The sequence below is a fragment of the Oryzias latipes genome, chromosome 6 (assembly GCF_002234675.1).
Source record: "Oryzias latipes chromosome 6, ASM223467v1".
Classification (NCBI taxonomy): domain Eukaryota; kingdom Metazoa; phylum Chordata; class Actinopteri; order Beloniformes; family Adrianichthyidae; genus Oryzias; species Oryzias latipes.
In genome coordinates this window covers 3,059,847-3,075,246 of record NC_019864.2, presented here as the reverse complement: position 1 = coordinate 3,075,246, position 15,400 = coordinate 3,059,847, and the positions used below count along the sequence as shown (strand labels likewise).

Below are 15,400 nucleotides of genomic sequence, written 5' to 3'. Positions count from 1 at the left end.
GGAGAACATGCAAGAAGGGTCCCAAGCTGGGATTTGAACCAGGACCATCTCTCTGTAAGGCAAAAGTGCTAACCACTGCATCACTGCGCCGCTGCACTGCAACTGATGAGTGCTTACTGCTCTGTTTTTCCCATAGGCCAAAGCCCCCATTTAATGCTCAGAAACACTCGGCATTGTTTCAGCCTTAAATGAGAGCTTGTCAGTTTGCTGATGCACTGCTGGGCCCGGCCCCCCAAAATGCCTTGTTTTTCCTGCATCATTCCTCCGACTGCCTCCCAGCCTCATGATCAACGTCACCTTTGTAACTGCAAGCATAATAGGTGGCTTTCCGCTGGGGACGAGGCCACACAACAGCATCTCTCTGGAGGTAATAGCGGTGTAAATTACAGCTTATTGTATTAAGCAGACTGAGGGGAAGTTGGGCCAATAAACACTACCACTGTGTTATTCCCACAGTTGCTCAAGTAAAGTCGAGGGAAACGCTTCCTGAGCCAGAAATCAGTCCTTTTTTCTGGGGGGGGGGTGGTAATGTCTCTTTCTATCACCGGAGCTACTCCATGTTCCCGTTTCTGCTCCATCCACTGGGACAAACCAGGAAACAAACATACATGAAAAGCTGACAGGTTCCTTTTATCGGCTTAACAATGAAGTGTGGGGCAGGGGCAAAGACGAACGCCTTTCACCGATTCTTGTGGCTGCGTTGCTTCAGACTGAAGCAGCAGGTGGCCGGCGGGTCACTAGTTCACATCAAGGTCTTTGTGTTTTGGAGTAAATGAATCAAACCCTGCAGTCTCGCTTGCGAAGCGTTGAGTAAGGAAACAAAACTACACTCCCAGAAATCACACCAAAGTGACCCCAAACACAACTCTTGACACATCAGCTTCTACCGTACAAAACCTGCTTCAGAAATTTGCCGAATATCAAATGAACTATCGTAATTTCCGGACTACAAGCCGCTACTTTTTCCTGCTCTCACAGCCCTGCAGCAGCTTATTCTGTGACGCGGCTAATTTATGAATTTGATTGGCGGCCGCCATGTACGTACATTCAGGTTCGATGTATGGTTTTGTATGCGCCATCCACCACCAAGCACAAGACATTTTTTTTAACACACCTCCGAGCAGCCAAACAGCATGGAGGTCACTTCAGGTCTTAGACACTTCAGTCATGGTTCAACAAAAAGAAACACGCATGCCCGGCCGCATCCCAGAATCCTTTGGTGCCATTAGACCCAACGTGCACTTGATCGCCGCTACAATATGATAAAGCTTTCAAGTTAAAAGCAATCGTTAAAAGCAGCGTGAAAAAATCCCCCATCAGTAAATGGAAATGCCGGTCAGCTGCGTGACGGAGAGAACAGCGCATGCTCAGAAGTGTATTTACCTCTGAGTCATAGTGACTCGGCTGGCTGCACGTAAATATGTGTGAATAACATCAGCCTTTATTTTGTCGGGACACGACTGGAAACACAAATCCATTTGGTCGTTTTTACGGTTTCTGACTGAGCGGAATTTTGCATTGAAAAGCTCACAGCCGCCGTGTGAGCTTTTCGGATAGGAAGGGGAGACAAGGAGCCCGCTTGGCGAGCGCGGAGCGCAGAGGCGTCCGGGGAGCAACAAGTGTTTATTGTGAAAGGAAGCTTCTGACGAACGCGCCGCGCTGAGGCGCGCGTATCACGCTGAGGCGCGCGCTATTTTACTGATGTTTTTTAACCAGCCCCGTTAGTACCATAATGCTGCCGCGACACAAGTGGAAGGAGAGCTGTTCCTTTTCACCCCTCCATGCACTGCTGCTCCTTGCTCATTCTTAAACACGAACAACAGTGTGGCGAGCCGGGCGTTGGCCCCGCCTTTAGCCCCTAAGACTCATGGGAAATGGGGGATCGGGGATGTAAATTTCCTCATCATAACTGAGGGATGTAATGTTGATTATATGGTTACTGTTAGTAATTTTATGTATGATGCCTAGTTTGTCAATAAGTTAAAAAAAAATAAAAAAAAATCAAATAAAAAAACCCATAACTGAGGAACTTGTGAACAGAATAGAGCTCCATGCTGTTTCAGATGTGGGTGTAATTAGATACATGAGCTTGAGACAAGGCCAGTACCTGCCCACAGTGTGGTAATGAGCCATGCACACTCTGGTAGTCAGGATGTGCTTTGTCGAGGTACTGATGCGGCTTGTGTATGTACAAAAATATTTAAGCACGTTAAAATAGGTGGGTGCGGCTTGTAATCGGGTGCGTTTTATAACCCGGAATTTACGTTATTTATTTTAATTCTTCACAAGGTTCTGTCAATACAAGTAATGCAAGCAACGTTTTCGCAAAACTTGCTGGTAAAAAAAAATAGTCTTGAAGCTATAATGTCCAACGGGAGCCCCAATGCTGTGTTCACACCAAACGCGATTTGTGTGGCAAATTCACATTTCGACTCCTGTTCAAAATTCTGTTCATAAACTTGATGCTCCTGCTGCATGTGGGAGGAGCTACTGTCAAAGGTTTTCAGCCTGATTACTACGTACATGGAAGGGTTGACTGTTTATCTCAGGGGTGGCGAACAACTTTGACACCAAGAGCCGAATTTTTTCACTGTCAGAGTCAAAGAGCCACACCACGCACTGACCTGCCAAGACGTACACACACAAACACACAATTAAAGCCGTATTATTTTCCATAACACACTCCTCTCCCTACAACACAACAGGAAGTATTGTACTTGTGTTTATTTCAGGGAAAGTGTCCACCCTCATTACACAAATCAAATGCAGTTTAGCCAGAGTTAACAGAGTTAACCCTGGAGGTCAGATACCCCCCCCCCCCCCCCCACCACCACCTCTCTCTCATCTCAAACACACACTTACTCACGCTATCTCACTCTTTTCTCTGCCTCTCTCTGACACACACAACTACTCAGTGACGTGCAGTGAGGTTGATGGCTGGTGAGGCACTGACTCCTCTGAAGTCAGATTTATGATGATAAAAACTGAATATTTCACCGTTCATCCAACAGTATTTAACTGGTAATTCTTTGTATCTCATCAACATTCCTCTTTCAATGACCCTTACACCAACAAATACACAAACATCTGGACAGAGCAAGTAATTCATATTCACAATAAACACATGAGATATATTATATTTCAGATGTGTATAGCATAAATGAATTTTAACCTTCATTAAAAAAATTGCTTTTATAACTTTATTTAAGTCAATTCTGCTCACAGCCCCCTGACTCATGGTTTTACATCCAAGATTCCTGACGAGGGGCTGAAGGCGGCGCTAACCCCCAGGCCATTTGTAGCCTCTCTGATAATTCCTTTACGTGAGTGTCGGTCAGAACAGACCGATGTCTTGGTTTCACGTGTTTCAAGGTAATAAACAGGAACTGGCAGACATATATTGAGGAGAACATCGACAGCAGATTGAGAGCAGCTCTTTTACACACGGGGATTTCTCTGTTCTCCAAAACGTAACAGGGCCTTCTTTCAGAGAGATTTCAGCTCAATCATCTCCGGTTCTCTCACTGCCTCCTCAGTGACAAGCGGGGATCTCAGGTTGTCCGTCTCTGCATTAAAGGATCCATGAGAAAAGTCATCTGTGGTCGTTTCTGCTGCAGGTCCTCAAACCACAAAGTAAAGTTTCAGTCCAGCAAGCAACGTCACGTACTGCACTTTATTCATTTTGATTGCAGCCTTCTGCTGTGAGCTCCGCAAAGAAGGACAGTGGAATGATTGCCGTTTTGAATGTGCACTTTTTAAAAGCTTCAACCTGTTAATAATGGAGACAATTTGTGTCAGATCAGGAAGACTTTTTCATTTTCTCCGGGATACGTTTTGTTCTTTTCTGCCATGAACTATTTTACTGCTTCCAAAACCTCTTAATGATAAACATAGTGACTTACCATTCCATTCAGTAAAAAAGTAAGAATCTTCCCGTTCTTCCAGAAACGTCCTGTGTTTATCTTTATTCTCTGAATTAAGCCATTTTGACCATGAGGGTAACAGTCTGCACGCACATCAAATGTTTACTTTTTTCCGGCATTGGGCGTAACCCGCGCAAATGATTGGCGGTCGCTTATGTGTCGGGAGCAGCATCAAAACACACACACTGCCAAATGACTTTTATTATTAATTATTTTTAATTCCCTCTGATGGATTTGAGTGTGGTTTAAGAGGAAAAAAACTATGAAATGAGGCACAGTATGTAGTATGCTTATTGCCCGAGAGCCGCATGCGGCTCGAGAGCCGGGTGTTCGCCACCCCTGGTTTATTTTATTCACAATGCATAGAATGCATTGATGTTTAGAGGTTTATTTATTTTGAAAGGCTCTACAAAAACGTCGGCGATCTTGTCTCCATGTCTGAGTTCATGAGATCATTCAGAGATTCTCTCAGTATGGTGAGGTAAAAATATCATAAAGTTCAGTGGAAGAACGATCAAATTCTCCTCCACCCACTCACCGTGTCATCAACACGTCACGGGCCAATGCTGAGTTCCTGATTGGCTGATCCAACGCGAATTCTTCGCCCCAGTTGAGATATTTGAACACTGGAAATATCACATGGGGAAGTATTACGCAATATTTGCTGCACATCAGAACTTTTGCTGTGGCCCTCAACGTTGTACACGGACTCAACATTGAAACTGAATGCCCTACTGCATGAACGCCATTTGGTGGGAACTTTAGTTTAGTCATGATTCTACATTATGACAACATCACCTGGATGAATAAGAGCCTTCATTGGCAGGAGCCTTAGTGTAACTTAGGAGGGGCATTCTCTTAGATGAACTGGTAGAGTGTCCTTTACAGTATCTTCTTTTTTGTTTAGAATGTGGGATATTGGGGTTCTAAAATAAAGTTCTGTAAAAGTTACAGTGGATTGAATGTTGCAGCACTAAGGTTCCTCAAAACCTACAAACTACAACACTGCACTTAGTCACCAAGAAAAACTCCCCCCAAAATGAAACACACAGTAACAGCTGCACTGGACGCTCATCTGGAAGAAAGTGGAACATGTCGGCAGAGCCGAAAGTGTCGGCCAGCTTGAAACCGACCCCCCTACCCCACCCAGCCCCCGAACCTCAGTGTCTAACCCTCCTGCCTTTTCCATGCAGCTGTCAAGCTTTTTTTCTCAAGTCTCCTTTGCTGGTTTTCTTCCATGCGTGTCTGTTCATTCTTGTGTTTCAAAAACACGTGAGGTCATTCAGTTTTTACTGTTCCGTTTCATTCACCGTAGGATGTTACTGATGCACCGCTGCACCGTGACTCACTGCACTTCACAAGCATTTCACGGCTGTAGGAGGAGGAGCAAACACCCAGAGCTTGTTGTTATTGAACCGTTTTGAGCGTGCATCATGTCCATTTGATCTCAAAATACCATCTTAATGGTGAGCAAATAAAAGATAAAACAGAAACATTTACTGAGAGTCTCACAGAGAACCTGAGTAGTTTAATTCTCACACATTCATCGACACAGATGACACAAATATCAAACACCTGTGGGTTAATGTTTGATATTAAGGCTGTCCCTTCTTCTTCAAAGCCATTTATGACGTTGAAATGAGACAATAAGCCACATATTGGAAGCTGCCGGAGCATCAACAAAGTGGAATCTGCTGTTCGCAGAGCACTGACATGTTTGAAGGGGCTGTTTGTGTAGGTGCCAGACTGGAACACTGAACACAGTGAGCCTTTAAACGGGCCTTTAAGCAAACTGCACTAAAACACAATCATGGTGCAAGATGTGCCTCTGGTAGGATACTCTGAGTTTCCAACTTACCATCACGTCCCTGAAAGGCCTGAATGATAAATTGAAAATGTATTGACATTGCAATATCACCCTGTGCAATACGCGTTTTGCAAGATCCAGCTTAAACCGCGATAAATGGTTACTTTAAATGTTTACACACAAGCATATACAAAAGACACATTATATAATTTTTCAAAAGCCCAAGCGCACCCTGCTTCTATTGTTCTTAATTGTTGTTCATAACAGTTTTCCTACCAGAAAGGTAGATCACTGTTCTTTGATCTTTATCTGAAATACAAATTCTTAGCTGTCTCCTATTGAGATAACTTGCAGTACAATTTGTGTTGACTTTCATTTAAATAAAACTATTGCAGTAAAGTGGAAATGATATATTAGCTGTTATTTGTTTTTGCTATTTGTTCATGTATCACAAGTCCTATGGTCATTGCAGTATTGATCTCTAATGCTACGTTCACACCGGGATCGGAAACGGGTGTTCCAGCAGCAACTGTCAATGAAAAGCCTATGTAGAGGCGCGTTTCTGCGTTCAAAGCGTTCATGTTCACAGTTTGCTACGCAGATTTTTTAGTCCGTTTTTGGGCTCCACGTTCAAAACCTGCAGCCATCGAACAAATGCAAATTGAAAGTTAATCCAGTTGAACTTTCACCAGTCAGGGACTTGGATTCAGTAGTAACACATTTGTTCTTTTCCATTCACAAAAGTGACAACTGTTTGAAAATTGAGCATGGTGGAGAAAGTAATAATTGCAGTTTGTGCCCGGATGGAATTCTATGACACCAAGTCTTTCATCTATTGGAACAGCGCGGTGCAAGAAAAAGTCTGGAGCGAGAGTAGCAACATTTCCACCACTTCAACATTTCACACCAGGACTCTTCCAACTGTGAGTACATACGCTAGTGTCAGGTAGCAACAGTCCAGTGTAGGGCTGCACCATATGAGAAAAACTCGCGATATGCGATATTGGTGATTAATATTGCGATAAAGATATAAATTGCGGTATATAAACAAATAGCAAAACAACCAAAAACATAATTTCCATTTCACTGCAACAGTTTAAAAATTATACTCCAAATGACCCTTGTTGACGTAGGAGGCAAACATCAAACATAAAAGGGCTCATCTGATTGATCAAAAACGTAAACGGGTCCTTCCGATTGGTTAAATGCACAAAGGGATTTATTTCATTTATTCAATATTTCAAGCTGCCATGAGTTTGTTTTAGCACATTTAAGGTAACCATTTATTGCGATTTTCGCTGTCTTTTGCGGTATGAATAGTGCACTGCTTAATGTCGCGATAACGATAAATTTGCGGTACATTGTGCAGGCCTAGTCCAGTGTGTCTTTCAGAATATCACATGCCCGGTGTGTACGTAGCATCATACCACACAGTGCAAGTTGTCCTCATTGCACGCAGCCCTAGTCACCATGAGCCAGACGGCAAAGCTGCGCTGGCAGGACTAAAGTCATAAAAGATCTTAAGGAATAACCGTTCAGTTTTGTACCTGAATATGGCGTCCGTCTGCAGTTCCAAGATATATAACGGCGCCATCATTGACGGGAGCCGCCAGGACTGAGGTAACTAATGTGTTTGCCAAGTCTGTGTGCCAGTACTCCAACCTCTGGACAAAGTTGGTCACCTGCAGGCGATATGCACTCTCTTTTCCCTCACTGATGCCTTCATGGATGTCACACTCATCTGAGGAGGTCTGCAGAGAAACAAAAGGCAGAAAAAAAGAGGATTAGCTGTCACATTTCGCCCTTAGCTGTGGATGAAAGCATGACAGTAGTAAGACATACTTTCAAATGTAGCCAAGAAAGGTTAATACATCAATGTGGCCATGTTTATCTTTAAAAACATTACTTTCAAAAATCAATATACCCCTAGGTTATGACAAAAGACAAGAGACTTTGAGAAAATATATAGCCACAGACAGGTTTCTTGTCTTCACAGAGTCGTCTGACAAGCACATGGTATATTGTATCGGCCTGAAGTGTCTCCTGTCATATCTGACCCAATGGGGGAGGGTTAAAAGCCCAACCTGTTAAGCCCCCTTAGCTACTCTTTCATCAGGCCAAGCTCATAATGGAGGTCTCGGCACCGCTGCTCCTCTAGGGCAAAAACCCATTTTATTCGACAGAAGGTTTTATGTGAAACAGCTAAAAGATCTCCAAGCTGTTCTTAACTCTGCCTATTCTCTCTGGAAAACCTCTGTTTTCCCTTTTGTCTTCAGACTGCTCCTCCAGAGCATCTGCTTCCCTGCAGAAGTTACAGGAGTCGGCTCCAGCTCCAGTCTTCGGTTTCATTTGCAGCTGGATTGTGCTGCTGACTGTTGTGTCTGAAGCCACTGGAGCTTCTGTAGTAAAAGCACAGACTGTGACCACAGTCAGGTCTGGGATCTTTATCAATAACCTCCCACTTTTTAAGTGTTTGGTCATGGCCTTGTGTCCCAGCCTCAAGTTCCATTAATTATTAGTGACCCATAAGGTGACCGGCATCTTGTGGCTCTTGAAGTTCTTGACCTCGCAGCTTGACCGGGCCTAAGCTCTCTTGTTGTCTCAAATTCAGTGGACAATGACCTCTTCAGCTGAGTCGCAGGATGGGAGAAGGAGCAGGAAAATGTACTGAAAGCGTCCTCATACTGTGTTCAAGGGGCAAAAAATCTAAAGTACAATTAGAGAGCACCATGGGCCACAAAGTACCATTAATGACAACTTGGTCAGATATATTTTCCGACGATGTTTGAAAATAGGAAAAATGACGGTGCAAAAGTAACACAAGAACAAACAAACAGAAAAACACCGAAATCTGGCTGACTATCAACCTGGCAGCAGCCAACTATGCTTAAATTAGCCATCCACAAGGCCAGCGCTCTCCGTTTAAGAGATAAAGGGTCACTTAAACCAATAAGACGTGGAAGAAACTTAAGACTGGCAAAAGACTGCAGGTTTTGATGCCGAATGCACAGTTGGGAAATGGTGAAATGGCTGATTTGCACTAAATTTATCTGTAATAAAGAGAGGAAAAAGAGTCTAAACTTGATTAAAAGTGACAGTTGGTGACCTGGAATGTATCAATAACCAGAAAATGTGGGATAATAGACAGAAAATACATTTTATGAAGAGAAGGAAGAAGGACTGTGCCTTTGAAGACAGCTGCAGGTTGCATCTACATCTGCAATACAATTTTTTCAAACATCCACCTTGCCCAGCTTAAATACAACACAGCACTTTTTCACACAGAGAAGCCAGCGTTGAGGACGAGCAAAAACACAGAACTTCAGCCAAAACTCTTTTGACTTCACAAGAGCACACATAGATGTCATCACAGCAAAGACTAATGCCATGCTGATCGAAAAACTGGCCTCAGGCTGATTATTTTCAGAGCAAACAAGCAGAACTTACGAGTTGTTTGCAGAAGCGGAGCGGGACCATGGGATGAAGGTCTAAAAAGGTCTGGGGGCATTACTTTGTTCTGCCTAGGGATCAAGGCAATGAAATTGGACAGTGGAAAGACTGTTTTGACAGACTTTGTTTGAAGCTCTGCTTCTATTTTCACTGAGTGTTTCATGGTGCCCAGAATTTTGGAGGTCCTCTCGCTGCTGCATGCCATTGAAGGCAACAAACTCCATCAAGCCCCAGTTGTTGAGCTGATGGAGCATCACAGTGAGATAGAGCTAATTCAAGCTCACGTATGAATGACAAAGAACTGTTTGCTGGTTATTTTAGGGTTTGACTGATCATGGACACACACAAATCCAGAACCAGATTTGCTTTTATAAGAACAAATGTTCCTCATTTCCCTAAAAAGGGCTATCACACCAAAAATGGGAAAATGAATGACATTTTGAGCTTCAGGACACTTTACAATCAGGACTTTTTATTGGCACTGACTTCAATTGTAGTTCCTTCACTTTTGGCTTCTCCCATCAGGGGTTGCCACAGTGAAACAACCCCTCAACAACCCCACAACCCCTGCGACTCATCCCTTGAAGATGAGTCACATGGTAAACTTGGCAATGCTTTAAGCCAGATGCCCTTCCTGACACAACCCTCTCAATCCAACTGGGCTTGGGACCGGCACAGCAGCAGAGAAGGGAATAGGGAGGAGCCCGGAATCGAACCCTGGTTTCACAGATGGAAGGCGCTGCAAACCAGCAGGAGCTAAACCGGCCCCTACTGACTTCAACTGTAGTTATTTGGGGGAAATTTTAATTTAGTCAAATTTAAACCATCTTAAAAAACATGCACAGTCACCTAAATCTTTGCACTAATTGACCGTGGTGTGGTCAAAATAGTTGCAGCCCACCCTCATTGGCACATCTTGCAAATGTATACATGACCATAAAAAGTAAAGGAAAGAGCTGGATAGTTTGATACCAATACACAATCATTTTTAACCACACGTATGCCACCAAACGTGTCCTTTATCATGTCATTAAAAGTATGAAATATATCAAAACAGCAGTTATGGATGCTGGTCTTATTCACATATCACTTGTTTACAATTAGGATTATAAAAATATTGAGGAGAAATAAACTACTTTAGAGGAGTGAACTTTCATTCACCTGCAGCTACGTGTACTTCTGCAAAAATCAATGTATGAGCCTGTTCCAGCTGTCTGTGGGAGGAATGAGGGACAGGCTGCAGCCAAAAATCATGTGTGCTTCACATCAGGTCTTCCGAGAACTCCATAAAACTGCTTTTGTGGAACTGTCTGGAAACGAGCAAGAAATTGTAAAGGGACACGGCTGCCTATGTGCAGGATGCAACTGAAACCAACGCGACGGGCTGTGTGAAGTGTAAATCCTGGTTTGAAGTGTCACATGAATGGGAAAAGGAGCACACTGGAATCGTCCACTATCACCTTTCACTCATAGATCAATAGTCTGATTATGTTGTCCCTAAGTTGAGTTGTGGCATCTGGACTAAAAAGGAATTCTTCTTTTCTTGAAATGTTTCAGCACTAATCCAAGCAGCTTCACCATCTTCGCTGGAAAAGCCACTTGGATAAAGACTTGGAAGTCTTGGAGAAGACAAAAGGTCTAGATCCTGTGACTCGGCTTCAAGACACGTCATCTGGATGAAGGAGAACCTTCTCTGACTTTTACTTTTTTGTTTTTTTTAGATCACAACAGCCTTTGGAAGATTTATGGTGTTTAAAGTGGTCCTGATCAGCTGTTTTTAAGTTGTTATGCACACATCTGTTGGAGCACAGATAACGTGGGGCACCCAGCGTGATAATGTAGACCATTGGTGGACGTGGAATTGAAATTACTGGCTTCTCTTTTTGACATGTTTTGCCACCCACCCAAGTAGCTTGGATGATGAAGCTGATGATGAATAAACATTTCATGAAAAGAAGACATTAAGTCCAGATGCCATGACTCAACTTCAAGACAAAGTCACCTGGATGAATGTGAACCTTCATCACATGTACACCTTTGGCTTCGTCCTCATCCAGCAGCTATTGTCCCTGAAACAACGGCACTGAGATAGAGTTTCTGTGCCGTGGAGCTCTTAAAGCCCACAGCACTGGAGAGTTTGTGGGGGTGGGGGAAAGGTGATCCATTGGCTTAATGTCATTTTCTTACACTGACTGTGGCCTCGGGGTCTTGTATGAATGAACACACTAATGTCTGAATTTTAGAGCAGGGGTTTAGAAGAAATGATGAGAAGCTTTTCTAATGATCAGAAATATCCATGATGTGTAGTCCAGAGCGAGCAGACATGCAGACGTACAGGAGGCCGCTCTGTCCCAATATAGGCCGCTCAGTTGGCTTTCACTGGAATAACAGACCTTTGACCTGGGGGTTGGTTGTACAATAGTTCTCCAGGCGGCAGAGAGGTTTGCTTATCGTTGGGGTGTGTTGAAATGCATCTTTTGGAGAAAGTGAAACGCACAAGAATGTGAAATGCACATAGTTGCGTGCGCACACGTGTGTGTCAAGAACGGAGGGGGTGGGGGTTGCTGCAATGCTGGAGCACATATTACAGTACTCCACCTGGGCTCGGGGCGCACGATAATCTGAAACCTGACACTGCAACCAGCAACACTAAACGTGATATGTGTGTATTTAAACACACAGGTGGCTGGTGGCAACAAAAGCACACGGCCAAGTGTTAATGTTTGTGTGCTGTGGTGGGGCGACAGGGGACAATTAGGAGACACGGAAAGTCTGGCAACAAAGCAGGGACAGAATTCAGTTCTTACAGTGCAGCTGGTGTCACCGTGGGGTGGGCTGCCAAGAAGACGCCACGAAGCACCCCCGTTTTCTCTCTCTCACAATAGTTGTTAACAATTTCATAGTTTGACCCTTGTGTGTTGTAGTACTCACAAATCAAAGAACAAACATCTTACACTTTTTGAAAAATGAAATCATTTTTGGCCAGGGTGAAAATGTATTTCAATAATCCAAAGACACACTTGATTCAATAATGAAGCAGAAACAAAACAATCTAATTTTCCTATCACTACTTTTTTATTTAGTTAATAAGAACCATTGCCATTCTAGTTCTCAAATTCAGCAAGTTAAATGTTCTCTCTGCCTTTTGGCAGAAAGAAGATTTATTCAGTGCAGTAACACAGATGTGAACACTTCCTGACCAACCGCCACATCACAGAACAGACAGATTCCTTTTTTTAACATGAGAAAATGCTTTAAAAATTGTGCTTTACTACTTTAGAAGGCCCAAAAGTGCTTTACAGTCACAGTCCCATTCACCCATTCAAACACTGGCGCCAACCTGTTACCACCAGGAGCAATGTGGGGTTCAGTGTCTTGCCCAAGGACACTTTAACACATGGGCAGGCAGGGTGGGAACTGAACCTGCAACTGTCCACTTAGAAATAACTTTTTAATCATTTTTATGATCAATATTTTAAACTACTAATATCTAAGAAAAATAAAAAATGACAAAGTGAACATAAAAAGCATGATCAACCCATTAACCCAATATTATTAACCCATTATTGACCCCTATTATTACATTAATAAATAACCATATTTTTAAGACAATGTTCACTGTCAGTGAATGAAGTAAATTACAAGTATTTTGTTTTTCAAGATGTCCTCTTGCTGCTTGGACAACATTTGTTGCTAAAATGTTGTTGTCAGGATAAAAAAATCAACTATTCAAAATTCATTTCAGTTGAAATTCCTTGAATCGTGTGTTTGTGGCAGTCCTCTAATGGGATGGTGGCTAGATTATTTTGACTGTTGGGATATAAAACATCAGAAGTTAGGAAATCTATTCACAGTTTCTGATCAACTTTAGCTTTCGTCAGTTCTAAGGGAACTTGAGTGAAATTTAAAAACATTGTTTTCACTTCATCCCTGAAAGATTTCCTTAAAACCTTGTGATCCATCCCATGCTCACCATTCTTTCAACACAAGTGTCCCTTCTATCTTCTGAATGAAAGTGAATCAGCAAACACTGCTGACAGATTTGTGTAACTGAAGCCTTTGGAAATGTGGAGTTGACAAGAGACCCATCCAAGAGTGAAATAAAATCTTTCATTTTAGGCAAGGAGACCTTCAAACCACACTGTTCTTCCTCACAAAAACAAACGGGATATTCGGTATGTAATGGTCTTTGTGGCATTATTTACAACAAACCACACAGTTTTACGCAATCCATACTTAGTATTCCTGCCTAATACTGCACATGTTGCTGGAGCCTATCCCAGCTTCTTCATGGTGAATGTGGGGTACAGCTTTCCCTCTTTTATCGTGATCTAAAAATAACCCCAGATAGGTAAAATCCATGAAGCAGGATTATTGACATGGGTCTACAGCCAATCAGGATGCAGAAAACAATCTTCTGTTAAAAAAGATTTACTCAAAAAAAAATCTGAGAAACAGTGAGGCTCTAAACCAGGGGTGTCAAACCTCCAGGCCTCGAGAGCGGGCCTGCTGCTGGTTTTCTAGAAATCCTGCTTTATCTGCTGCTGATTACCTGGATCAGGTGTGTTCAGTTGATAAGGAGCTTCAACGGCAGGTTAGTTAGAAAACTTGTCAAGCACCGGCCCCTCGAGTTCTGAATTCTGACACCCTTCCCTAAAAGGTGAACTGTGATATAGCAAGAGACCACTCTACACCTAGGACAGTTTGCCAGTCCAACTTACAGTCACCAACTAATGAATCATGTGTTTTTAGACTGTGGGAGGATCCTGGAGTCTGGCACCCTACCTGGGATTTGAACCAGGACCTTCTGCTGTGAGATAGGACTCCAAACCACTACACCAACATGGTGCCCCTTACACAACCCAATTACTATGCTTTACACTAAAAATCCTTTCCCTTTGTTTTTTAATGAAGTCATTGTCCTCTAAAGAATTTCAGTATCTTTCTTTTGTTTGGCCAAGCCTTTAAAGTCACAAACATTCACAGTCTGTTCTGCAGCTTCTCACACAAAGGAACAATACAGGCTCACTACCTCCTAATCACCCAAGTGGTGTGAAAACTGTCTGAGTGAGTGATGAACCTGCAATGTCTGTCTCCTCTGCCTCTATTAAATATCCTCAGTGGGATCACTGCTGGAGATGGTTTTCCAAGCATTGGTGCAGCTTCTGCTCCTGCACGCACCTTAATAAGTTTACCTCCTGTGATCAGAGACTTATTGCGTGATTGGAAACAAGAGAGCAGAATATAGACTGATGAGGCAACATGGATAAATAGTGAGACAAGAGCAGACAAGAAGTCCAGAAGCCATGGCTCCACTTCAAGAAAACACCTGGAGGAAGTAGAATCTTTATGAATATACAAAACTGCTATAAAAAACAGAAAAAGACAGCTGTAACTGTTCTCTGTAAGTCTTCTTTCTTGGAAAGGCAGAACCAAATTCTTCTGGCGTGTTTTCCACATTTGGCCCGTGAGTACAACGTTTGGTCAGACTGACACAGCAGCTGAAGTTACAGTCTGCAGATCAAAGGGACGTAGCTGGGTCAGCTATTTAATACGTTCTTGAAAATTGAAGACACATGAAATATTTGGAGAAGCATCTTCACATGAAAAAAAGCAAACTATTCTATCAGATTAACTTTGTTTCATAGGGTGGATGCAGGGTAACAGCTCTCTTGCTTTTATCTTAGGTGTTCCATTAAGGCTTCAGACATATGACAGACATTACACCACAGAAACCCGGGCCTGTCATGTGACGCTAACATTTTTCACCTGCTTATTTAAAGGAGTTTACTTTTTGTTTAGTACGGTCAGGTTGATATTTGTGACATAGAAAGTGAGAAACACTTTTTAAAGTGTAAATTCTTATGGATTTCACTGAACAGAATCCAGAAGAATGAACAAGGAAAAGGTACAATTTTAAAGAAAATTCTTTCAGATTGAAATATTTTGTTGCCTTACCAATATACACCATATGTGTCACAAGGTTGCTGGAGCCAACCCAGCTACTGTTGGGCAAAGGTGGGGTAAAACCCTAACAGGTGACCAGTCTGTATATTGTTTGTTCCAGACACACTCACACCCAGGGGCAATTTAGACTAGTGTCACATATGCCCAAAATGCTGCCACATGGCAACCTAAATGCAAGTTTTTCAACTAAATCAGCAGGTGGCAACATTGTGGCATTTGTAATTGGAAGGCGGCAGTCGCATTTTTACACATC

The 15,400-nt window shown here is 42.8% G+C and overlaps 1 protein-coding gene across 1 annotated transcript in view; it reads right to left on the bottom strand.

Moving 5' to 3' along the window:
- The window catches only part of met (MET proto-oncogene, receptor tyrosine kinase), an 85,223-nt gene that overhangs the window by 39,824 nt on the left and 29,999 nt on the right, over nucleotides 1-15,400 (bottom strand). The window contains exon 3 of the mRNA XM_011472878.3: nucleotides 7,278-7,481. Coding sequence (XP_011471180.1) covers nucleotides 7,278-7,481 — 204 coding nt within the window. The remainder of the gene's footprint in view (nucleotides 1-7,277; nucleotides 7,482-15,400) is intronic.